This window comes from Vicugna pacos, chromosome 3 (assembly GCF_048564905.1).
Source record: "Vicugna pacos chromosome 3, VicPac4, whole genome shotgun sequence".
NCBI lineage: Eukaryota > Metazoa > Chordata > Mammalia > Artiodactyla > Camelidae > Vicugna > Vicugna pacos.
This window is the reverse complement of record NC_132989.1, coordinates 84,481,270-84,507,633: the sequence shown is the minus strand read 5'-3', so window position 1 is coordinate 84,507,633 and position 26,364 is coordinate 84,481,270. Positions and strand designations below refer to the sequence as shown.

Here is a 26,364-nt window from a genome sequence, read left to right as displayed (position 1 = left end):
AAAGTTTTTATTACAACAGTAAAATAAAATCCTGGAAATTTTTCTCTTACTTTTGTTCTTAATATTCTTGCCCTTCAATTACATGGTGTCTCTAACTCTTTCCTTATACCAGCATTTTCCTATCCCAGCATGATATGCCTGGCTGTTCCTTTAGTCAGGGTGATAGCTTGATGATTGAGATTATATTGGAACTCTTTTGTAATCTTAAAATTGTAAAGGTACAAATATATTCTAAGCAATAACCAAAGATGTACCACTATTTATTTTTGCTAAAAATCAAATTGAAAAATCACATTTAAATACATGTTTAAAACCCCTAAATGCTTACAGTTAAAATATAGGACAAATTAAAATAAATGGAGTAAATGTAGTATAAGTTTATTGCCTTATGTTGGGATAAGTCAGTGTAACAGGATAAAAATGAATTCACAGGATTGTTGTGATAATCATCTACCATAAGAAAAAGCACTTTATAAAACAATGTATCAAATGCTAGTAATTTTTATAAATCTAATCACAAAATATGGTATAGAATAAAGAGGAATCTGAATAAAATCTAAGCAGTAATATGCTAATCATGAAGAGGTAATTACAATGACAAGAGAAAAGGGGAAAGGCAGACCAGGAAGGCTGGGGAAAAGCTATCAGCATAGGAGGTTCAAATAGATGTATACATGAGTACAGTGCAGCACCCCAAAAGAATAAAGAACATGAAGTTAAGAAAGAAATTTTATGGGCTGGAAATATTTCCTAACATAAAGAGAACCCAGAAGTTCACTAAGTTAAAGAAATGCTTAATCCACGTTTTGGGCTCCAGATACCTCTTTGATTTGACAAAGGTTATGTACCATCTCCCTAGAAAATGCACACAGGCACTAACCACAGTATTTTGCCTACATTTAAAGTAGTTCAGGAACTCCCTCAACTGACAAGTACCCTTAAAGGCTCCTCGAATATTAGTTTCAGAAGTCCTCGCCAAGACAAAGGAATCTGATTGAGGACTCCCAAACCAGAAATAATAGGATTACTTTCTTTCCTGCTATTGATGAGAATGAGAGAAAATTCTTAGTGGAGAAGGGTACTTTACCTTCCTGCCTTTGCATTCTCAATTCACATAACTATCCAAACCTCTGGTAGAGCTCCATGAAGTGAAGAGATATAGGTGGCAGGAGAGGTTTTAAAGTCATGACTGCTGCCACTGATACCTAAAGAGTGTGACTATGATAGGAAAATGTTCAAAATAAAAATCTATACGCCACAGGACTATTTCTTGATGGCTACAGAAGAAATCAGTAACATAACTGCTTTGGGGAGGGAGTCTTTACATCATATATCCTTTTATGCCTTTTGGATTCTCCACTATATGGACTGCATTATTATGAGAAAAAAAGGGAAAACGAAAATCAACCAATCAATCAAAATGTCAGGGTGTTTTTCCAGGGGCTTTTTAAATACAGATAGAAAAAAAAAATGAAGAAAAAATATAGTACAAATATGTTTGACAGTGAGGGTCTAAGGCATATTTTTGCTAGATAGTGTAAATTAAATGATTCAGAATGTAATTCTCTGGTAGAGATATCTCTGGACCAGTAGAGATATCTCTGGACCACTCTCCTTTAATAAAATGTTCTGGATTTACCATTAAGCTAATGGTTTCTCATGGTATCTAAGACACCATTCCATAATTTTCTTTAGGTATCAAAAAGGTTTATATTATCAATAATGCACATTAAATTTTGTATCTTGATACCCTTTAAAAATAAAAGTGTAAAATATCAGTTTGAATAAAATGATCACAAAATAAGAAGCAATGAGGTCCATATTCTTAAAAGTAGACACAATTTATAGCCAGAATTCTAACAATTCTATTTCTTCATATACTTATTTACTTACTATCTTCATATGTGATCCCACTTGCTTCTTCACTCCAGTCACTCCAAAATCCTTTACCGTCTTCCTTCATACAGCGAATCCTAAACACATACTCTGTAAAAGGCTTAAGGTCCTGGACAGTGAATGAAGATCGGGTAGATGCTGTATCTTCAGGAGGAATCTGAAGCAAAGCAAATTGACCAACAAAAAAACCCCAAAGGTATTTATTATAGGTTTTTCAAACTGCCTAAGATTTTAGAAACTAATTAATGAAACAAGACTAGTAACTTATGAGTAAGACTAATTTAACTCAAGTTCTGAAGAGAAATAAATCCAAGTCAGAATGTAGTCAAAAGTAGTAAAGTTAATTAACAGGTTTGGGAAATATAGAAACATTAGTCCTTTCTTGTTTCCTTTCTTTCTTTCTTCCATGTACCTATTAAGGTCTCAGCAGGAAAAAGCTGGAAATTCCAATCAGAATTTAATTAAAGGAAGGTTTACTAAAGGGAATATGGGCAGAGTGTAGGGAAACCTTAGACAATATAGGCAGTACTCTGGGGCTTGTAGGTGTTACCACCTTTAGGCTCAAAGGGATGAGGGAATCTGAAAGAACTGGAAAGAACAGGGTCAGATTCGGTACTTGAGAGGAGCAGTGACCTTAGGCTCAAAGACCAGAAAGCTCCAGGGAAGACGCAGGGAAAATAAATATGCTGATCTCACTTCTATCTCTTCTTTCGCTTGTGAGGCCCCCACCTCCCATGAACTAGAAACTCATTAGGAAACTAGAGAGAAGGGAACCAACAGATAAAATCCACATAGGTCAGCATCCCAAGACCAACAGTAGGGTGGAGTAGGGTGGAGAAGGGTGGAGAGTAGATCTAGATAAAGTAAAAGGAAGATATCCAGCCCAATTAAGAAAAACAAAAACATCTGCAAATCTTGAACTCCCATTTTATCCTTTCCCACTCTTTCCCCACCTCCTTGGTAACCATGAGTTTGTTTTCTAAGTCTGTGAGTCTGTTTCTGTTTTGTAAATAAGTTCACTTGTGCCTTTTTTCCCCCTAGATTCCATATTTTAGTATATACTGTATAGCACAGGCAACTATATTCAATATATTGTAGTAACCTATAATGAAAAAGTATATGAAAAGGAATATATATATGTACATGCATAAATGAAACATTATACTGAATGTCAGAAATTGGACATTGTAAACTGACTATACTTCAATAAAAAAGAAAAAAAGAAAGAAAAACAAAAGCTACCACTATAGATAAACCTGGTTTTCAGGAAAAAAAGGACTAAATATAAATAACACATTCTTTCTACTACTCTGAGAGTTCAATATTGAATACAAAATAGGTGTCAATCTTTTTTGTACCAATGAATTAAAATTCTCTGATATTAAAAAATATTTTGAAGGACTTCTGGTATATATGTATCCTCTCTGTACAGGATGAAGCATTAATGAATGCACTTTGGTTTGTTGCTTTTTCTGATTGTATTCTGAGCCCTTTAGATAAGTGGAATGGAGGACAGAAGTAGGAAGGTCATGCATAGGTTTAATTCTCTTCTGGGCTCATTATTGCAACCAGAGAAACAAAGCAAAAGCATACTGTTAGTGATAAACAGAGTTACAACAAAGAACAGTATGGGGAATTTAATGCTATGGTGACAGCCTTTTAAAAAGCTCCAAGTATTTCTTTTGCTGATAGCATCATCTTTGGGTACACTGTCCTTTTCCTTTTCAGTCTTACAAGTTCTCCACAATCTCTTCCTCTGACTCATGGGTTGGTAAACTTTCTATAAAGGGCTAGATTGTAAATATTTTAGGCTTTGAGTCAGATAGTGTCTGTTGCAACTACTCAACCCTTTCTATGTAGCAGAAAAATAGCCAGAGATTAATATGCAAACAAATGTGTGTGGCTGTGTCCCAATAAAGCTTTATTTACAAAAACAGATGGCAGGCTAAATTTGGCTCACAGATATAGTTTCTGCTAACCCCTGCTCTACCTTATCAATATAATCTCTTCATTTTTACTCCTCTACTTAATATGCCTCTTGTTATTTGTGGTCCTTTCACTTCCCATTAAAAATGCTATTCCCTGTCATCCCGGACGACTTCTTTATTTCACTTAAAACCTACTGTATTCAGCAAAACTGCATTTTTTCTATGGATGTCTTCCTGTTGGCCTTTGCTTGAAATACAGACCTAGAAGAGTTGTCAAGTAAAATGTTTCACGTAACCAGAAACTTAAGACATTCAGAATATGATTGAGATTTTTAGGTTAGAGGGTTGGAAGAAAGACTATTTGAATAAACAGTAACCTTCAATTTACCTGGTTCCAAGTTGAGGCATCTTTGGTCCTATATTGTATGTTATATTTCATTCTTATAAAACTCTTAATACTTGAGTTGATCCATGTCAATTTTAAAATACTAGACAGTTCCTCTGAGTTGCTGACTGATAAATTATGTGGTGGATTGGGCTTTACTGAAGAATAAAATAGATCAAAATATTTTTACAATTTCTTACACAAACTCAAATATACTCTTTATATTTTCACACTATGCATTTATTCTCACCAAATGAACTAATTTCTCTAAAAACAATGCTATGCCATACGATCATAATGGAAAGGAAAGGTTTCTAAAGAAACTTTAGCTTTCCTTGTCAGTTTATTACATTCGTTAACCTTTTCAGGTTCTGATACTAAGGCAATTAAATATTTATAAGAAATTTTAAAAAAGAATAAAAATGGAACATGTATACTATGATTATAATGCTGTAAAATGTCTGATATTTGGATAAATACCAGAAGATGACATTCGAAGTGAAAACAGCTATAAATGTGGTTGGATTATAGATACTATTCTTTTTCCAAATTACTTTAAATGTCGTTGATAAACTGAAATTGTAAAAGTCACTAAGATAATGAAGTAAATGCTTGTTTCTACATTAATTAAACTTAGAACTACTTTAACTTATAAACCACTGCATGTTCTAATAAATTCTTAAATTCAGGTTTATATCTACCTTTATCCACAGGATCAAAATTGATATGATTTGATGTAACCTTCCCAAGGGCATTCTCTGCTTCTACCCAGACTTCAATGTTGACAAAATACACAGGAGAATAATCAACAGTGCATGAGGTGGGATCCTCACGTTTTGCTCTACAATCATCAAACTTCTCTGTTGCCCTAAATACAAAAATGGTAGAATCAGTCATTAAAAACAGATTTGAAAAAAAAATAGAATGAAAAATGAAAAAGGCTCCTTGAAAAGAATTTGATGAGACCCAGATTATTATAGCTTCGAATAAATTAATTCCAATAAGTTTAGAATAAATTGTTGAAAACCAAATAAAATTTCTTAGAAACTCACCTGTTTTTCTTTAAAACTGAGTTTAAACTATATCTTAAAACACAAAATTATTTTCAAAGTTTTACTCTAAGAATATCACATTAAGAATATTATGCTCTATCCCCACTGACACTTCTCCAAAAATTATCTATTTCATGTAATATTTGTACTGTTTCTTTCTTTTCCTGAAATAGAATCTTTAACAGCAATGCCTTTCTTTAAGTACAGTGTGCTTTTTCAAGCACAATACGCTAGGAGATGAGAGGAGGACAGGGATAAGATTTTCTATCATCCTCAAAATTCCGTCAGCCCCTTTCCAGTCAAACTCAGGCAACTACTTTCTGATTTCTATCACAACAGAAAGTTCCAAGTGGTATTACTATATTTATTCACATATGTTTATGTCATACAATTAATATTTATATATACACACACTGTTTTTCAAAATAGAAGGATAAATCAAAACCAAACCAAAACAGGTAACCTCTAGGGAGAGGGAGGAAATAAGGTTGAGGAGACAGGGAACTGAGACTTCTGTAAATATATATTGTTTTAGAAATCTGACTTTTTGGATTAATTCATTATTTTAAACAATTAAGAAAATTCCTAAAAACCAAAACCAAAAGGAAACATATGAATTCTTGTACTGAGTTGGGGGTATAGCACATAGAAACTATTTCAAGTAACTCTAAAATAGTAATTTAATTATACCCTTGGTGAAAGAAAAACATTCTTAAAATTCTTTTCAGCAATCATACTGTTGATGCTAACATTATAATTGTTATTTTGTAGCTATTGTGTTTACTGTGGAATAAAGCAAATGAATAATTATGTTGGTATTTTGGGGAACTAAGGTTTTCATCACAGAAAAAAAGGAGATGTAGATGTTAGATGAATTAAGTAAAAACCCATAGTCTGAATTTTAACTTGGAAATATCAATATGAGTTCATAATATATATTACCTTAAAAACATTCCTAGCTCTCTCCACTGAAAAAGCCTAGAAACAGTAACAACCTAGTAGCAGTGAGTTCCCCAGCACCCAGGCTACAGTCTATAAATAGTATTTCACACTAAATGGACCCATGACTACTTGGGAAATGGCTGATTCTGGTTCTGGGGCAGAAAATATATTAAGATGAGCCTGGAACATTATGTCATATCAGAAATCGGGAAGCTATCAAAGACTAATGAAAATTGTGTCAAAAGGATGAGCCAATCTGAAAAGTTCCAAAAATGCAACAATTTAAGTATCAAGAAGAACAGTAACTTTAATGGATTAAAATACATCAACTATGTTAAAGTAAGAATTCATAATGAGGAGAAAAACACCTTATTATCTACCTTTGGATGATGCTAGGGAACCAACGTAACTGGTTAATAAAAGGAAAACACTGAAACCATTTTGCTTCTCTTACGTGAACCATACCTCACAGTAATCAACAGTTGATGAAGAAAAGTATTCTTTAAGTATTTCAGCTGATTAAAAAAAGATAAAGAATACCACTATTTTGTACCTCATATACAAATAATGATCATTGACAATGACTCAAATCTATAAGTGAAAAACTAATGGGAAGCAACATGGTTAAATCCTCAAAACATTCTGCTGAGTCATAAATCCTTTCACAAAAGAGCACACACTATGTGATTCCATCTGTATGACATTCTGGAACAGGTCAAAATCTATAGTAAAGAAAATCAGACAAGTAGTTGCCCTGTAGGGTGAAATAGGGTGGTGATTGGGATTGACCAGGAAGGGCATGAAGGCGTTAGTAATGTCTATACCTTGATAGGGGTCTGAGTTACAGTCACTAGTCAAAACTCAATGAGCAATACACTTAGGATATGTAAGTATTATCTTTAGAGATACATAAATTTTATCTAAAATCAAAAAATACCTGTAAACATCTAGCTAATTAATATAGTTAATTTTGTAAATGCTTAAGTTTAAGACTGAAATATAAGAATGTCTGCAACTCACTCTGAAATGCATAAAAAAAGAGATGGATTTCATGTGTTGGGATTTCTTTCTTTCCCCTGCTCAGAAAAGGGGGTCAAGAGGAGCAAGAGACTAGCCTTGGTCATTAAGCCTCCAGAAAGGTCCTCCCCAACTCCACCTTTTCTTACACAAAAAATGAATACCAGCCTTTCTGTATGTATCTGGAAAGGCACGTGCCGCTGCCTAAATGTTTGTTATTCCCCAGAGAGGGGACAGGATACCCTCCATCTCTTGGCAACATCTCATCTCTTACTTTTGTTATTGCCTTTCCCACTCCAACCTTGGTTTTATCCTATTCTACACTTCAGATTTCTATTTTGTGTTGAATTTGCTGCTTGCTTTCATATTGAAAAGATGACATTGCCCCAAGAGCCAAAAATAAATGGGAATTGAAAAAAAAAAAGATGGATTGACAGGCAGAGAGAATGATATACATAAATAGGTATGTGATAAAGCAAATATAGTAAAACGTTAATTGTAGAATCTAGGTAATAAGTATGTATAAGTATTCACTGCAGAATTCTTTCAACTTTTCTTTATGTTTGGGAAAAAATGGGGAATTTTATAATGAATGGTTCAGGCTGACAACACTTGAAACCACTGCTCAATCTTAGTGTAAGAAAAACAATCAAACATTATATGGTGGTTCCTAATGGAAGTTAACATCAATCCTATGAATTATGAACTACTGTTGGAAAAACAACAACAATAACCACCCCAAATCTGATTATCTAGATCCACTGGTAAGCTTTAGAAAATAAAGGGATAGAGGAATGTGTTAAACAATGTATAATCAATATTTTAACAACTGAATTGCAAAGAGAAAGAAAGAAAAGAGAGGGGTGGGTATAGCTCAGTTGTAGAGAGCATGCTTAGCATACATGAGGTCCTGGGTTCAATCCCCAGTACCTCCCATTAATAAACAAACAAACCAACCTAATTGCCCCGCCCCCACCAAAAAAAAGAGAAGTAGATGGAAACAATGGTTAGGAGAGACAAGACTTATCAATTTGCAACATATGGTGATTATTTATATAAAAATATTTATACATATAATTATGAGACAACAGGGGAAATTTAAACACTAAAAATGTGACAGTGTTTTCAATTATATTTGTGTATAATACTGGTATGTAGTTATGTTTTTTAAAAAGTGTCCTTATATTTTAGAGGCATCTTTTATGGATGAGGCGACAAGATACCTGAGATTTTCTTTAACACAATCTGGGTGGGGTATATATAAAATAAGACTGGTCATGAGCTGATCATTTCTTAAGCTTGATGATAGGCACATGAGGATTTCTTTTACTATTCTTTCTACTTTCATGTTTCAGATGTTCCAAAAACAAAAGGTTAAATAAAATGCTTAAAAATTTGCTTTTAATACTACTACTTGACAAAATAAAAATTCCAGCACAAAAGGCTAACTTAATAAATTCAGCATACAACAAATTTAAAATAACTTGCCATTCAGATTTTAAAGTGAAGTTTGTTTCCAGGTATGTTTCCCTTCCAGGATCCCACTGACACATCATTTTCTTTCCTTCATTCACAATACAACTCAAATTTTTAGGTTTTTCTGGAGGTACTAAAAGGGAAAAATAAGCAATTTTCAAAAAGTTTTGTACCCACAAGTAGCATGCAATTTATCTACTACCAAAGATATTTAAAACAACTAGGTAGAAAAAACAAACCCAAGCAAAAAGCAAGGACATAATGAAAGACTGGTGACTAAACATTAATTTTTATTTAAACTCAAACTTCTTCCTAGATAGTAACATACATATTCTATCATAATTGTCATTAACTAGTATATTTCAAATTGTCTACATAAAATCAACTTTCATTTATAGCTGGACAGCATTATTTCTCCATTAAGTGTATTTTAAAAAATATCTGCATGTTTGTAAGAGGCAATTAAACAGAAGCAAAAACAATTCATTTATATTTCCTTCTATTGCCTTCCCAAATTCTGCTGGAGAAAAAGCAAATGCCAAAATTGTAATTTTAAGTGGCCCACACAAATTTGGTAATCCACTCTTAGATCATACTAAGTTTACTTATTTACTTCAACACAGAAAAAGGACTCTCTCCAGTATTTATTCACCTTCTTCAGGTAACAGCTTTACATTGCATTTCTCAGCAGTTAAGGGATAATGAAAGTTACTATGAGTACATTCAGAGATATCAATTCAACAGTATTTTCAGGGGATGTCTTATGTCAAAGTATTTCTCTAGAAAACTGACAGATGCTTGAATTTCAGGAAAAATACAAAACTTGTGTTACTCTTTAGGCTTACAGTCTATCTGTAATGCAAATGCAGTTGCACTTCTACGCTTTTTTTTTTTAATCATTCAAAAGTCCATAAACGATAAATGCTGGAGAGGGTACGGAGAAAAGGGAACCTTCCTACACTGCTGGTGGGAGTGTAATTTGGTGCAGCCACTATGGAACAGTTGGAGATTCCTCAAAAAACTAAACATAGAATTACCATATTAAAAAAATAAATAAAGATGTCTAAAGTCACTGAGCGAACAAGTTACTGCATTTCATAAAGCTCAACAGACAACAGACATTCATTAACTGAAGTAAGAAAAAAGTAAAACAAAACTTACAGCCTGAGATTATCCTGATTCCATAAACGTTCTGATCAATCTGTCCAAATGTACGAATGTTGCAAGTGAGTTGAGTATTTAATAAAGATATATTTGTAAATGTGACACTAGATGCTGTTCTATTTATGATAGTATACTGTTCATAAGGAACAATAACATGGTTTGTTTTCCAGAAAATATAATTAGCATTCACATGAAAATAATCCATACATTTTTCCTTTAGCACACAAACTGCCGTGAAATTAGAACCAAGTTGTACAACTGGAGATTCAGGACTGATATGACCACATGGTTCTAGAAGTTCGCCTGAAAAAGAATAGTAACAGAAAATATAAAATGGACTGAATTTTTCTGGCATAAAATGACATTTTGTATCAATGCAGTCCCTCAATCTTCATTAAAATCTCTCTAAAGGCACAGAAAAAGAAGAAACAGTGAAAGTTAATATGATCAGAATTTAATATCTAAAAATGTAAAGAAATACATAAATCGTATGGCAGTTGGAGCTGATTTTTAAAAACTCCTATGCAAGCTTCAGCCCTTTTTATACTATTCTAACTTTGCTTTAGGAAATATAGTTTGCCTGCAGCATGATTCATACTTGTTCTGCCACCAATCCTGTTCCTCGATTCAGACCCAGTGTCTAAATTAGACCCTCAGGAAGGTAGTGGTCTCTGCTCCTCTCTAGTGCTGACTTCTGTTGGAGGTGTGGATGAGGGCATGGAAAGATACTGTACATTGCTCATATATCAAAATCAGAAAACAAAGAAAAGAGCAAGGGAGCAATAAAAGAATGGAAAGAATAGAATAAGATGGCCAAACATATTGGTTTTAACAATAAGCGTATGGGATAAAATCCCATATTAAAAACAAAGAATCAGACTGCATAAAAAAAATAAAAACACAACTAATACTTTAACTATCACCTACTTTATGTTGATGACATCCAAACCCCTGTCTCTGGCCCTAACTTCCTATGCTTTCAATGGCTTACAAGACACATCCACCTGAGATATCCTGTAGGTACTTCAAAATGAACATGTCTAAAACTACACGCATCAGAGTCCCTTCCAAACTTTTCTTTCTTATTCTTACTTCTCTACTTCTGCTAACAGCACCACTGCCATCTAGTCATCTAGGCCAGATAACCTTATGGTACTTCAACATCTCTCTCTAATTAGCCTCCTCCAATAGTCTGAGTCTTGATGGTTCTATATTTTTAAATGTAGATCAACCTCTTCTCACCAACCCCATTTTGGCTGCTGAAGCTCAGGCCATCATATTAATACCACAATTTGACCACCTTCCAGTTTATCCTACATACTGCTCCAGCGTTATTCAAAATTGATTATGCCATTTTCCTATTTTAAATTATTTAATGGCTACCTATTACCATCAAGACAAAAATTCTTCTGTTTGGGATGGCTCTATTCTCTTTCTCTATTCTCACTGTCCAGAAATTTAAGGCAGCTTTCTCTACTGAATCCCATCTGCCAATGGAGTTTGAAGTTCTAGCTGAGTGTCAGTTTCCTCATTTGGAAAATGAAGTTAATAATGGCTATCTTGAAGAGTTTTTTGAGATCAGAAATTACTTATGTAAAGAACCTACCACGATGCCTAGTATTCAAAAGGCCTCCAATAAATGGTAGCCTATTATCGTTACTACTACTCTCCAGAGACAAGTAATCTAGTCACATTGATGGGGTCTGAAGAGTCCCTTAGGGGTGTCTGGTTCTAGCAGTTAAGGTAAAAAGGCACAGGAATCACAGAATTATGAAACTGAGAAAAACCTTGGTGATCATTTACTTCAACCCTTTAGTTTATAAAGAAAACTGAGACACTTTTACAGAGTCATTTTATAGAGTCAACCTCAATTAACAGCCAGATTCTTCTAATTCCCAACTTGGTCCCAAGCTACACTGCACAAAGGATAAAACTACTTTAAAAGAGCTAAACAATTATTTTCTCATTTCCATACCTCTCAAAGCCAGCAGGATGAATTAAAAACATTTTTTGCAGTCAAAATTATACTCCCAAATGAAATCCTGAGATCTCTCATAAAGCCCATAAGGTCCAGAGTCAGAATGTCTGCTTCTTTGTCTGAAAACTTACAATGTGGCCTAGTTACATGACTTTGATATTATTTATACATGTCTACTGTAAGTCATGTGCACAAATTACTCTAAATTTCTATCTTGTGGCATACTAATAAGTTACCTTATGATACTGAGCCAGTCCTTGAAACTCCCTAAACCTTACTTTACTCCCTAGACCTTGGTAAAATCATTCCTGTTTCACTTTCTCCACAGTGATTAGAGGAAACTGTACATATGAAATATACTTTGGAGTGCTAAAGAACATAAGATATAACCAGACACTCAATAATTTTTAATCACATAGAATAAGAGAAGTACCAGAAATGGGCAAATGTTCCAGTTTTCAAAGTGAAAAACAGGCTCACTGAAACCATCCAATGCCAAATGAAGCCCATTTTTACAGGGCTACCAGGACACTTGAGATCGAGTTTTAGAAATATAGCATTTTAATTTTAAAAAAAAGTACTGGATAAAGTTAGTTGGGATATCCACATAGACAAGACGAAGAATTGTGGATTAGAATATACTACAACAGATATTAGAATGAACATTATGAAACTCTTGATACTTAGCTACTGTTCTTCTATAAAAACAAATACACAGATTTAAACTAACAGATTTTTAAATTGGTTGACTACTCATATATAAAAGTCACTAAGAAAAAAAGTCAACAAGAGGGATTTCTTGAGTAGTATGCTAAAGTATCTGTCCTCAGTCCTTGCGGCAGACCCTGTTTTCCAAAGAAGGTCACACCTATATATGTATACCATCCCACAAGCTTGTCTTACAAAGTGACTGATACTCCTTCCACAAAGAAATGGGGTCTACATCTTAGCTGGCAAAAAAATCCTATGTTGCTTTAATAAAAATGATGTTCAGATCAAAGTAATAAAGTCACTATACTCAGACCACATCTAGTTTTGACATATTTTTATGCTTCCTGTGGGCCAGGCACTGTCCAAATGCCTTCTGTATATTAACTCATTTAATTCTCACAATAACCCTAGGAGTTAGGGACCATTATTATCCCTCTCTTACAGAGCAGGAAACTGAGACATAGATTAAGTGACTGGACAAAGTCTCACAGCCAGTAAATGGGAGAGGTGGATGGTATTACAGTCTAAATCTGATATGGGAAACCAAGAGAATAATTAGGAGAGTAACCTGGACATGCAGGGTTGGAAACCAAGTCCTGTAAAGAATCAGGACAACTGGGTAAGTTTAGTTTGGGGAAGAGAGGAGTTAGAGACACAGGAAAGCAATCCTTCAATACTTAGAGAGTTCAACAGTGGGAAAGTAAAGTGGGCTTACCTTAGAAGGATTTCTTACTTTAGAAGCTTTCTTTAGAACAATTAATGAGAAAAAGTTACAGGAGGAATTTTTGGGTTCAAGAATAAGGAAAGGCTTTCTAAATAAGAAAAAATTGCAACATAAAGTTTGTGCCACTTGAAGTGTTTAAAAAGAGGTTACATTCCTGGATTTGAAGAGGGTTTGATTTAGAGCAGTGATTCTCAAACTACGATCCTGGTGAAGGATCAGTTTAGGTTTTTTTCTCCCAATCTTTCGCAGACAGACTTTTGTTTTATATTTGATGAGACAAGTCCACTGATCACATGCTTGAATGTCACGGCTATGTCAAATTGTTAAAAGAGTTTCTAAACATTTCTCCTTAATTTCTGTGCTTATCTCACTGTGAACAATAACCACCCAGTTCTCAGACCAGCATCAAGCTGTGGATCAGTCTGAGCAATACTGCTCTAAGTGACCTCTTCATTCTGGTGTCACAATCACACTGCTGCTCAGTGACACATTTGGCTATTAAGGAGTGAAGTGCTAAAACAAGATTTTCTCCTATTTCTTTATTTAAAATAATTTTTTTCCCTTCCCCATCTTAAAGTTATTGTTAGTATAACTAAATAGCATTTAGGATTACTGAGTGATTAAGTGTCTTTTAACTCAAATTATACAAATTATAATTTATCAAGAGTATTTTTACTTCTTAAATTCATTTTTAAGATATCATTTTCTCAATAATAATCCTAGAACGAATATATAAGCATTATTATATAACCATATAAAATACATAAACCTAATTTTTGGGGTTGGGAGGAACCTTACCTATAGATCCAGTAGTGAGGAAAATAAACAAAGCTTGCACTATCCAAGTATGCAATGTCAACATCTTGCATAGATATTTCTGTAAAAGACATATGTAATATTAAATATTTTTTCTTATTACATATAATAAGTTAAGACAATTTCTAAAGCTCTTGTTTCCATTGTATATCTGTTTTCTAAATGGTGGTAAAATTCTTACGAGAATGCAGAGAACAAGTTTTAAGTCTTTAGAATATTTTTCTTTATTTCCACTGAAGTTATGGCTATGTAAAATATTGCTGGAAAACATAATTTATACTTTAAGGTTAACTGAAAGAGAAATTCTCTTTCAGTATTATGAAGTCTTGTACTATTAGTAAATTATCTGTGAGACTGAGAGCTTCAGAAAGAAAAATTTCTACATGGCAAAACCCACCATTACCACCTTCAAAAGATACTTGACAAAATGGAAAAACAGTTTAAAATTCATAGCATGACCAAAAATATCCCCTGATAAATTAAGAATGCCTACAAATCACTAAAAAATTCCAACACTTAGGAGAAAGGCAACATTGAGTTAACAGGAAATTTATAGAGAAGGAAATACGAGCAACTCAAACAAATGAAATACTTTCAGCCTCACTCATGATGAGATACAAATTAAAACTAACCAAATAGGAATGTAAGATGTTACAGACACTCTGGGAAACAATTTGGCAGTTCTTTACCAAGTTAAAAGCACATCATAAGACTCAGCATGTCCACTCCTAAGAAAGTACCCAAGAGAAATAAAAATATATGCCCACATGAAGACATACTCAAATGTTCATAGCGTTTTATTCATAATAGTCACAAACTAGAAACAATCCAAATGTCAATCAACTGGTGAATGGATAAACAAATATCCAAACAACGGTATATCCATACCACAGAATATCATCAGCAACAAAAGGGAACAAACTAGTGATACATGTAATAGTATGAATGACTTTCAAGAGCATTATTCTGAATGAAAGAAGCCAAACACAACAAGCTATGTAATGTAAAATTCTATATATAGGAAACTTAACAAATGGCAAAACTAGGGTGACAAAAAGCAGATCAGGGGTTGTCTGGGGCTGAGGTGGGGAAAGGGAATTGATGTTAAGGGGCACAAAGGAAGGGGCACATCTGAGGATGACAGAAATGTGGTACGACCTGATTGTGGTGGTGACAACAAGATTCTATACATTTGTCAAAATTTACCAAATTGTGTCAAGAATTGTGAAGGCTCTGAGATTTGATCCTACTTGCAAAGCTAACAAGTCAGCCTGCCAGTTTCTTGAATACTGGCAAAAGACATGAGACTCCTGAGTCAGAGACAAATGACTTTATTACTCATACCAGGAGTAATAGTCAGAGTTATCAGCATTTTCTTGTGCCAGCTGTGTGAACCTCAAATCCCACAGAGCACTGTGAAAAGAGTCAGGTAACACCTGTACTTGTAGTGGGTTGTGTTACAGGAGAGGAAGACTAAGCTTCTTAGAAACCTGAATCTTTTAAAATGGCGGTAAACATGCCTGCCCTTAACTCTGGAGGGAGACATTAGCTCTATTTTCAAAGGCTATACGCAAACCTGCCCTTTGTTTTATGGAGAGCCACCATTTCTATCTTCCAATATCCTTGAAAAGATAGTTTGGAAAAGAGGCAGTCAGAGCTTTTGCTCATAAGACATGAAGAAATACAAGAGACCCAGAGAGAACTGTTTCCTAACAAACTGTTCACTACAAGTTGGTGAATTCTATTGTTTACAAGTCAGACCTCAATTAAAAACAAAACCTACCCAGAAAAGGAAAACAGCCAAAAGAAACAGGGCTAAACCCCTTCAAGATATGTACAAGAATGCTCACAGAAGTTTTATTCATAAAAGCTGAAAACAGAAGCAAACAAAAATCTGTAAGTAGTAGAAAAGATAATTGTGGTATATTCAAGTAATTGAATCACAGCAATGAAAAAGAATAAATTACAGCTACTTACAACATGACTGAATCTCATGTATAACACAGAAAAAAAAAACAGACACAAAAACGTATAGTTGGCGAGGGAGCAGGGATAAATTAAGAGTTTGGGATTAACATATACACACTACTATATAAAACAGATAAAAAGAACTTACGGTAAAGGACAGGGAACTCTTTTCAATCTCTTATAATAACCTATAATGAATGGAAAAGAATCTGAAAAACAGATATATAAAGATATACAACTGAATCACTTTGCTGTGCACCTGAAACTAACACAACATTGCAAACTAACTATACTTCAATTTTAAAAAGTTAAAAAAATGTATAATCTACATGAGTCCCTTTATATGAAGTTCAAAAACAGGCTAACAATCTATGGAGATAGGTCAGAATAGTGGCTACCTTTTTTTTTGGTGGTGGTGGGGGTTAGTGAAGGACAGATGAGAGCATTCTAGGATACTGAACATTTACTGTACACTTACAGCATGTGAACTTTATTGTATGTTAAGTTGTATTTAGAAATAATAGTAAACAAAACTATCACGATATCATTCTCATCTTGAGTATTGGCAAAGATATAAAAACTAAAAAGTTATCAACATGGTGTTCTGAGAATATGACATAAAGGCATTATCATGCACTGCCAGTTATAGTGCAAACTGGCATAACCTTCCCAACAAGTTGTACACTTAAAACTGTGAATTTTATTGTTTATTAATTAGACAGTTAAGAACAAACAAAAAACCTATCCAGGTAAGGTGTATGGCCAGTTTTGCACTATCAATCAAAAAAATTTAAGTACACATATGCTTGAATCTAATAATTCTAATTCTAGTATGTTACCCTATGGATATGAGCAAAACAACACATGTACAAGGTCATTCACTACCACATTCTTTTTAATAGCAAAAGGTTGAAGCAACCTAAATGTTCATGAATAGGGAACTAGGTAAATTATGGCATATCCAAACACAGTATGCATGTAGTCATAAAAAAATGAGGATGTTCTATATGCACAGATATATAATGATATCTAAAATACATGGCTAAGGTACAGAACAGTGTATTTATTATTGTGGGCAAAAACAACAATAAAAGATAATACACATACTCATTTCCTTTTATGTGATAAAGTGTCTCTAGAAGGATAAAAATTCAAATTACTGGCTGCCACTGGGGGTTTGAGACACTAGGGTGGGAGGAAGACTCTCTACCATATACTCTTTGTACCTTTCCAATGTTGTACCCTGTGGCTTTTGTACTTAATCAGAAATAAATATAATTTAAGTTTAAAAATATTTAAGGTGTAAACTTTCTCTCCCAGATAAAACTACTAACTTCTTGATGAGGGCTTCATAATCTTATATTTGGAACAAAGTATTATTTTACTAAATATAAATACTAACTTGACTTTTATACTACCTAAATGCATAACAGTCAATCTGTAACAAAAATTATTTGATAATGAATTGTTTAGACTGTCTCAGGGAAGGGCTTAAAAGAACTAAGCTGCAGGAACCATTTCCTTCTATCTGCTTTATTCCTTACTTCCCAACTTTAAACAGTCATACAGTAGAGAAATTCAAAATATCATTCAACTGTTCATCAAAACAACAGAACAAAAAACAGCCTGAGCACGTTGGTAGAGGAGTATGTGGTCATGTCATCCTGACACCCACCCTACCTTGTTCACATTGCGGAGAGGTTTCTTTATAGTTCTGAAAACTGGCAGTCTTTCTATGTGCTACAGTCTTACAACAAAACTCTGAAACAAGAGGTCCCATGAAGGTTATTTATGATTACTTCAAAGCAATTAGATTTATCTGAGTAGTGCCATTAAATATAAGTAAAAGGAAAACAGGCAAAGGTAGGTTTCATATTTTAACAGTTAGAAAGTAATATTTCCTCATTTTTTAAGGACTATCATTGAGATGTGATAAAGGAGTATTTATCAAGGAATTTGATTTCATAGTCCAAACCTAAGAGATGAAGACACAATAGTACTATCTAAAATACTACATGTAATACAATCCACTTCATCTGGGGGCTTGTTTTAAAATTGACAGAACTGGCATTACTCTGCTTATTTTTCCCCTTCTTTCATTGTGTTGACAACAAATATTCAATTTTAAATTTTATTATTGGCACTATCCTTTCTCATCTCTTGCAGAATTTCTATGCATATATTATAAACACATATTGCATATACTGATTTTCTTGGAATCTACATGTTATCTTCAAAGCTTCTATGAAATCAAAACATGACTACTAACCACAGATATAGGAAAGGTTTACTACAAGAACTGAGTGGTTGTTCTACCCAGCAGCAATTCAACTGTGGTGATTTCAACATAGTAATGTTTTGAAAGGAGTTACAAGATGCATCATATGTAATTCACTACTATAAGTAACAAAATTTATGAGTGATTTAGCTAAAAAATAAGAACAAATCCAAGATTATCCTTACAGCTGTTCATTCTCATTTACCTTAATTATCACAGATTTTCTCAAGTGGGAGAAAAAGCAGTGGTTACAATTGATAAATATTTAATAGGTTAGCCCTTTATAAATTATTTTATTCCTATGGATTGTGATTTTTGAGTTCTTTCTTTCTGACTTAACAAAAATTAGGACAGAATGAAAAAAGCATGAATAATAAACTCAGGTTTACACCGTGTATGAGGAAGATTATCAGTATAAACTTTGTTACTATAGTAACATTACTATTACAACTGCAGAATACTAGATGAACTACAACTGACAAATAGAAGGCAAAGTGATACTTGCTGAATAAAGAAGCTGAGCAGGGATCAGGATGGGGCAAATTTCAATATGGATATCTTTTACATCATGTCATACAAAGTACAGTGTTACTATGAATAAATTTGCAAAATGTTAGTCATATCTATGTTATATTAACTGAGTATCAACTATTTAAAATGTTTTTAATTCAAATTTTAAAAATTCGTTATCATTTTAATAGATATTTTCATCGGATATAAATTCTCAATTGATCTTTCAGTACTTAAAAAATGTAGCTCCACTAACTTCTCACTTGCATTGTTCCCAATAAGAAATCTGTTATTAGGCTTATTTTTGTTCTTTTGTATAAAAGGTCTATTTTTCCCCTCTGGATACACATAAATTTTTTATAACTAGTTTTATCACTAGTTTTCAGAAATCTGATTGTGGTGCACCTTGGTGTAGTTTTCATCATGTTTTCTGTGCTTAGAGCTTGTTGAGTTTCTTGGAACTGGTTTACAGTTTTTATCAATTCTGGAAAACTTCTGGCCATTATTTCTTTAAATCTATTTTTGTCTGCCCCTCTTGCTCCCATCCTTTTTTGCGGATTCCAATAACATGTGTATCAGGGTGCTTTAAGTAGTCCCGCAGTGATGATCAGCTCATTTTTTTCTTTTTTTCCTCAGTTTTTTTTAATGATTTCTACTGTTGTGTCTTTTAAGTTTACTAACCTTTTCCTTTGCAATGCCTAATCTGTCATTAACTCTAACTAGTGTACTTTTCATCTCTAGAAGTTTAATTTGAGTCTTCTTCATAACTTCTATAACTCTATTTAACTTTTCGAACATGTAGAACACAGTTATAACAGTTGGCAGTAGGCTAGTTCAATCATAGGGTCCCACCTCATTTGTTTCCCATCTCAAGATCCCTGCTTTCATCATCCAGTGTCCAATGTCTTATCACTGTTTTACGTATTTTTTTTTTCTGTTTCATGGTTGTTCAGACAGGAGAGTAAATCTTAATCTTGTAATCCCATTTTGGCCAGAAGTACAAGTAGCATAGTCATTTGGATACCAAATCAAACAAGGATTACACAATAAAACTATTGTCACACTATTATGAGTTGGTAAAAAAGCTGAATTAAAGCACAAATTTGTTCTACCAATGTATTTGAAAGCAAACAAACAAAACCCCCCATAAATACCAAGTATTTTGCCTAAAAACACAAGTGTGGTTCCACAGGAGAAAAGACACTAATGTTATCCAGTATATTTATTAACAGATTAAAGAAGAAAACCACACAATTATTCCACTAGATGCTTAAAAGGTTATTGATAACATTCAACATTGTTCCTTTAAAATTTTAAAACAACAACGAAGTGTCAGAAAACTAAGACTGAAAGAGATCATCCTTATCTTGATGAAGTATACAACAAAGAAGAGGATGGACTCTGTAATCAGACTGCCTGTATTCAAATCCCAGGTCCTCTATTTTTAATAAAACATCATAGGCAAGTTATTTAATATGGCTCACTTTCATTTTTCTTGTCTGTAAAAATGAAGGTAACACCACCACCTATCCATATACTACAGAGGACTTTTGTCAAGATTAAATAAGTCACTACACATAAAGCGCTTAGACTCAATCTGCCTCATACTATATACTCAATAAATGGTACAGCTGTTATCACTGCAGCTGTTGCTGCCACAGTACTTTATCAGAAACCTATAGTAAACATCTTATTTAAAGATAAAAATGAGAAGCATTCCTATTAAAGTCAGGATTCAAACAAGATGCTTGAAGTCATCTCTTATTCAACATTATTCTAGAGGGCTTAAACAAAAATATTAAAAAAAACCAAATAAATGAGATATTAAAATGGAGAAAGAAAAACTTGTAGATGATATGATCACCTATCAATAAAAAGAATCAAACTACAAACTATTAAGACTACCGAGACTTTAGCATAATAGTTGAATGAAAGATCACCAAAATACCCCTCTCCTATATACCAGTAATAACCAATTAGAAAATGGGATAGAAAAAGTCCTATTCACAATCATATCAAAAACTGTAATACATCTAGGGAAAAAAAATCACATCAGAACTATGAGAGAAGTTTATGGAGAAAACTACAAAACTTTACTAAAAGGTTCACTATATAGAGCATCAGTTCTTCACAAATTACAACATTAATGCAATACAATTTTAATCCAAATTGCAAAGAGGTTTACTATGAAACTTTACAAACCAACTTAAAACTTCACATAAAATACTAGAGAATAGCCAAAAGCCAACTTTCAGAAAGAGTAAACACAATACTTGGTGTACCACCTATTAAGACATACTATAAAGTTACAGCAAGTAAAGCTCGGCACTAACAGCAATAGACAATTAAATCAAGTACAAAACAAAAAGTCCAGAAACAGACCCACGTATATATAAGAATTTAATATATTATGGGAAAAAAAGACATCTCATATTACTGAGGAAATAAAGGACTACTCAATAAGTAGTATTTGGACAACTGGCTCCACAAACAAAAAAATAAACAGCCCTACTTCATCACTGACACATAGACTCCAGATTGATTAATGAAAAACAAAATTGCAGGACTGCTGGAAGGAAATACAGAGTAGGTTTATGAACTTAGAGTTAGAAAAGGCCTTTTACAAATTATCACTGACTGTTTAAGACATACAAAAAAGTTTAAAAAGTACTTTGGTGACCATCCGTGTTCTCACCACAGTCTAAGAAATAAAACATTACAAATACAGTTGAAGCCAAATAAACAGTTCTTGCCCGTAAGTAGTTCAAAGTTTAGAGGGGTAGAATACACAGAGTGCAACAGGAGCATAGAGAAAACCCAGTTCAGACAGGGCCCAGGACAGCCCATCATGAAATGAGTAAAGGTTATCTGGACAGAGAAGATGGCATAAACACAAGCTATACAACATCTTTTACTCTATAGCTGTAGACTACCTAATGACAGAATCCCAGCACATGCCAGTCTAAAACCAGAGCTGTGCTACCTGAAACTACTTGGCGTTAGAGAGACACATAAAACAGAATATCCAAACAAAAACAGAAGACCAATATGAAATGCACTGTTCAGAAGTAATGAAAACAATGAAACTGATTAACTTCAGGAGCAAATGAAAATTTGGAGGCAGAAAATTCAAATTTTAACAGCGTAAAAGACGTATTGTGCTGAAAGGAATGAAACTCCTGCTGTGGGTATGTATACATTCAGCTTTAAAACAATAATCTATACTATGGCCAAATTTCAAGAGATGAGAGCCCTCTTATAACATTTCTCATGAAATCTCCCTAAGATATACTAGATATAAAATTTAAAAAGAGACTATAGCCGTTGTGACAACATCGCAAGTGCTTCTGAAGCTTTTCTCATTGCTGATCATCTCTGCTTCTTCAATTTCTCCTATCTCTTGGTTTCTATGTAACCATACCATGTGGCTGAATTTCTTTTCTTTATCTCCTCTACTGTCTCATCACTGAATTCTCTGTAGGTTTTATCTCCTGGCTATGAGTGTAGCCAAAAGTATCTGCCATTTACTATTCTTTCAAATTACCAACTTCTTTGAAAATGTATGACTTCAATCACTACCTTCAAACAAAATAATTTCAAACATTCTGATTGAGACCTTTCCTACAACTTCAGTGAAATGTTATTATCTTCGATATTCTGCCTCTGATGCAAATAAGTTTAAAAGGTCTAAAAACAATATACACATACACACATTCTCATACACACATACAGACATAAATGCACACCTTTTAAAAAAAATCACATTACTTATCTTTTTTCCCTATCTAAAAACATTTACCTTTCTTAATTGCCTAAGTCAATGGGGTCCATCATTATCCCTTACATATCCATTACACTCTAGCTTTTCTCAGTTACAAATCTTATTCTGTCTTCTTTCATAATCTTTCCCATTTGTCATTTCTTTTTCACCCTCTGCCAAGACCAACCTAATTTAGGCACTGATCACCTCAATACTTATAACTGCCTTCCTGCTTCTGGTCTCTTTCTTCCCTCCAAATCATCCTGAACATTACTCGTGGATGAATCTAAAACACTTTAAATTTGTCACTTTTCCTCAAAAGCGTTTTAAAGGGTGACTAATAATGCCAAATATTTAAGCTATTTAAGAATCTAAAAATTCAGTTTCACTGTGCTTTCCAATCTATCTTCTACAATATTTAAATATATAAAAAAACAAACCTCTACTCAGATTTGGCCTTCAAGCTCTAGAAAGAACAGCAAGCAATCTGGTTTCTACTCTGATGATGCTGAAGTTATTTTTGTAGTTTCCCAAACGCAAAGAAAGTATTTAAGCTCTTCATTTTACTTGACTTCATCATGCCATACACAACTGGATCTTACCTTTTACCATACCCTACTAGCCACCCCTTACAGACTTTAAGCTCAAGCCAAGACGACGACTAGGCTTTAACAAATTTTATTTCAGAATTTGTGCTTCTATGTATGCTATTCTTTGCTTTTAGAAAGTCCTTTCCCAAACTCTGCTTTGCACTGTCTATAACTCAGATGAAACATCATCTCTTCTGTGGAATTTTCCCCTACTCCCACAAACATCTTTGCTCCCAATGCACTTGTATATAGTTTCCTAACAGAATTCATAACACTGTATTGTAATTATTCATTTATATGTCTTGGTATCCTGAGAATCTAACGTGCTCAGAGGCACACAGTGGACAATTAAGAATGGGTTTTAAAAGATATTCTGGTGTGGCCGTGTTATTCTAGCTACTGTCACTCAAGTATACTATCTGAAGAGGCAGTGTACGTGTCACGGATAGGAGCTCAGATTCTGAAGCCAGGCTATCTAGGTATAAATTTTGGATCTACCACTTATTAGCCGTGTGGCACCGGGCAAGTTGAATTAACCTCTCTGTGCCTCGGTTTCCCTTTTTATAAAAGGAGGATAATAAGATCTACTTCATAGGGCTATAAGGATTAAATGAATTATTAGAAGCAAAGTGCTCAAAACAATGACACAAGATAAGCATTACACGTGTATTGGTTATTAGAATTCATATATACCATGGTTATTTCAGACCCTTCCTGCATAGACTTCTATTTGGAATGGTCTCCCTTCATTTTTCCCTTTTTCCAAATCCTACCTGGTTTCAAGGCTGACCTCTAGTAAATTCTTTGATCATTCCAACCCTTAAATGACTACTCCCTAATTTAAATATCTATAGCATCTTCTGTATCACTCTGCATTTAATTAAAACTGCCTTCATCCTTATAATTTTTCACAAAACAATAGTCAACCCAATTTCTGAAAACTCTTTGAAGGTCCTGACAACATCTCATGCATCTTTCTGAGTTTCTACAGCAAGTACTAACTGCTTAGTATTCGTTATGTAAAATAATAAAGCTCAGTAGGAACTTCAACTCTAATCAAAATGCCTTTGCAATCAAAGAAATGGAGAAGGCTGTGTGAACATTCCATGCTTCTCTAGGAGCCAAGCTGCAAATGTATTAGCGCCAGGGAATTCTGACTCCCATTAAAATAAATTGCTAGCTTCTGGGGGAAAAAATTCTCCCTGCAGAGGAGTTATGAGGAGTCCTTAAATTTCTAAACCAAATTGTAGCAGTGGATCCTCTATGAAAAATGTATCAGCATGATGAAACGATGGACTGGGAGTACAGGATTTGGATTTACATAGATTTAGGTTTCACAAGGACTCTGAGCTTGTTTCCTTCTCTATAAAATGGGTACTGTACAGGTATATGATAATCGACATCCACCCTAACGTTTCATTGAAGTGCAAATTCCCTTGGAAAAATACTAAATAAATTGAAAACAGAGCGATCATAAGTGACTATACACTTTTTTTATTACATAAGAAAACATACTAAGTAAGCTGTGTATTTACAATACTCGGTAAATTACCTCTGAGAAAATTAAACATGTATAGTATTGTCAATAATACAGAATTGGGATGAGGGAAAAATTCTGCTACAAAACTTATCCTCCTTTTCTGACACTTTCTCCATCCTGTAACTTTTTCCTTCCACCTGTGATTAAAAACAAGTGTTCAAAATTACCCTCAAAGAGAAAACAGTTGTAAAGCACAATTTAACTTAATACCAAGTGGTCCTATAAATGCAGAATTCCAGTTTATAGTTCAAAAATACTTCCAAATAGGAATTAATATGAATTTAAGAAATTAGGATAATGGCGAACGGCTCATATGATGATCTGAGTCAGTAATTTCAAATTAAGAGTTGTTCCAACTTGAAGCTGGCAGTCACACAGTCTAAAGAGTTTGTTTACAGCACTGACTAAACCAAACACTCTAATCTTTCAGAATATTCATCCTAGCATTCTAACAATTAATTATTTTAACGCAGTGTAACCACTTAACCGCCCAATACTACACAAATCAAACCGAAATGGGTTTCCTTCTGAAGAAGAAAGGGAAAGAATAAAAGTGGCAAGCCTCATTTTTAAGCTGTGGTATTTTTTCAGTTTGGAAGATAAACTGAAAAACAGAACCTTGTTGCTTGGAATAACCTCTAAGCTTGGGGGAGGGAGTGAAATTTTCAAGACAACTCGGCGCCTTTAGGATACAGTGGTTTGTGGGATCATGCGGCCCGGAACGTGTAACGACCAGAAGAAAAGGGACGTCAGTCAGGGCTTTTTAAAGTATGGTGTGAACTTTCAGCAATGCTGAAATGTTACAATTTAAAGACGAAAAGATGGCTTTAGGGAAGGAAAATTAACCTCCGGGCAGAAAACGAAGGGCCAAGTGCGAGGCTAGTGGAATTTAAAGGGAGATGGAAAGGGGGCCGGGGAAAAGAGGGGATTTGGTAACTAAAAAGGGGTACGACTCAGAATCGCGTTTGGGGGCGGGGGCTTAAGAAAGGTTTGTGCGTGTGTGCGTGTGCGTGTGTGTGTGTGGTGTGGGAGGTGAGGTTTGTACTTAGGGTGGAGAAATCTAGGTGACAACGTTGTGGAGATCAAATTCGGAGGTGTGGGAACCAGGGAGAGGAAGGAATGTGGGGATTTCCAGGCTAGGGTAACAAGTTTGGGGCGCGCGCTGCCGGGGGGTGCCCCTCTCCCGCGGAAAGGTGCCCCCTCGAGGGCTAGGTCCCCTGGCCCGTCTGCCCCGACCCAGCCCTTACCCTTCCGCTACACGGCCCTTCAACTCGGCCACCGGCCCTCCTTACCTCAGGCCGAGGCGCCTCGCTCCTCCGCGTCTCACAGCGCACGTCCCTCTCGTTCCTGGGCCGGGCCGGGCCGGGCCGGGCCAGTTGGCTACCAGCCGCGGCACGGCCCCCAGCGCAACTGCGCCCGGGCGTCCCACTAGCTGCTCCGCGGCCTGTCGGTGCCTCGTCCCGGGTCCGGCTGCCTCCCGGCTCTTCCCAGCAGACGCTGCACGCTGCCCTCCTCCCGCAGGCGATGCGCCCCCTGACTCCGCCCCGCGGCGCCCCGTCACGCCCCGCCCCTCGGACTTGGGATCCTTACGCTGATTGGTCCCCGCGAGACCCGGCGCGCCCCGGCATT

The 26,364-nt window shown here is 34.8% G+C and overlaps 1 protein-coding gene across 4 annotated transcripts in view; it reads right to left on the bottom strand.

Annotated features, from left to right (window-relative positions):
• IL6ST (interleukin 6 cytokine family signal transducer) overlaps positions 1-26,284 on the bottom strand; it is a 50,933-nt gene extending 24,649 nt beyond the window's left edge. Inside the window, exons 1-9 of one of the 4 annotated variants that reach the window (XM_072958664.1) lie at positions 26,028-26,284; positions 17,738-17,818; positions 16,206-16,245; positions 14,072-14,150; positions 9,858-10,163; positions 8,709-8,829; positions 4,911-5,077; positions 4,213-4,367; positions 1,894-2,053 (exon numbers count right to left, since the gene is read on the bottom strand). In XM_072958664.1, the coding sequence (XP_072814765.1) occupies positions 1,894-2,053; positions 4,213-4,367; positions 4,911-5,077; positions 8,709-8,829; positions 9,858-10,163; positions 14,072-14,135 (973 nt within the window). In that variant the 5' untranslated portion in view covers positions 14,136-14,150; positions 16,206-16,245; positions 17,738-17,818; positions 26,028-26,284. Of the gene's footprint in view, positions 1-1,893; positions 2,054-4,212; positions 4,368-4,910; positions 5,078-8,708; positions 8,830-9,857; positions 10,164-14,071; positions 14,151-16,205; positions 16,267-17,737; positions 17,819-26,027 lie in introns of all 4 variants that reach the window. The other 3 variants (XM_072958663.1, XM_072958662.1, XM_072958665.1) reach the window with 3 other exon arrangements.
• Positions 26,285-26,364: the final 80 nt, after the last annotated feature.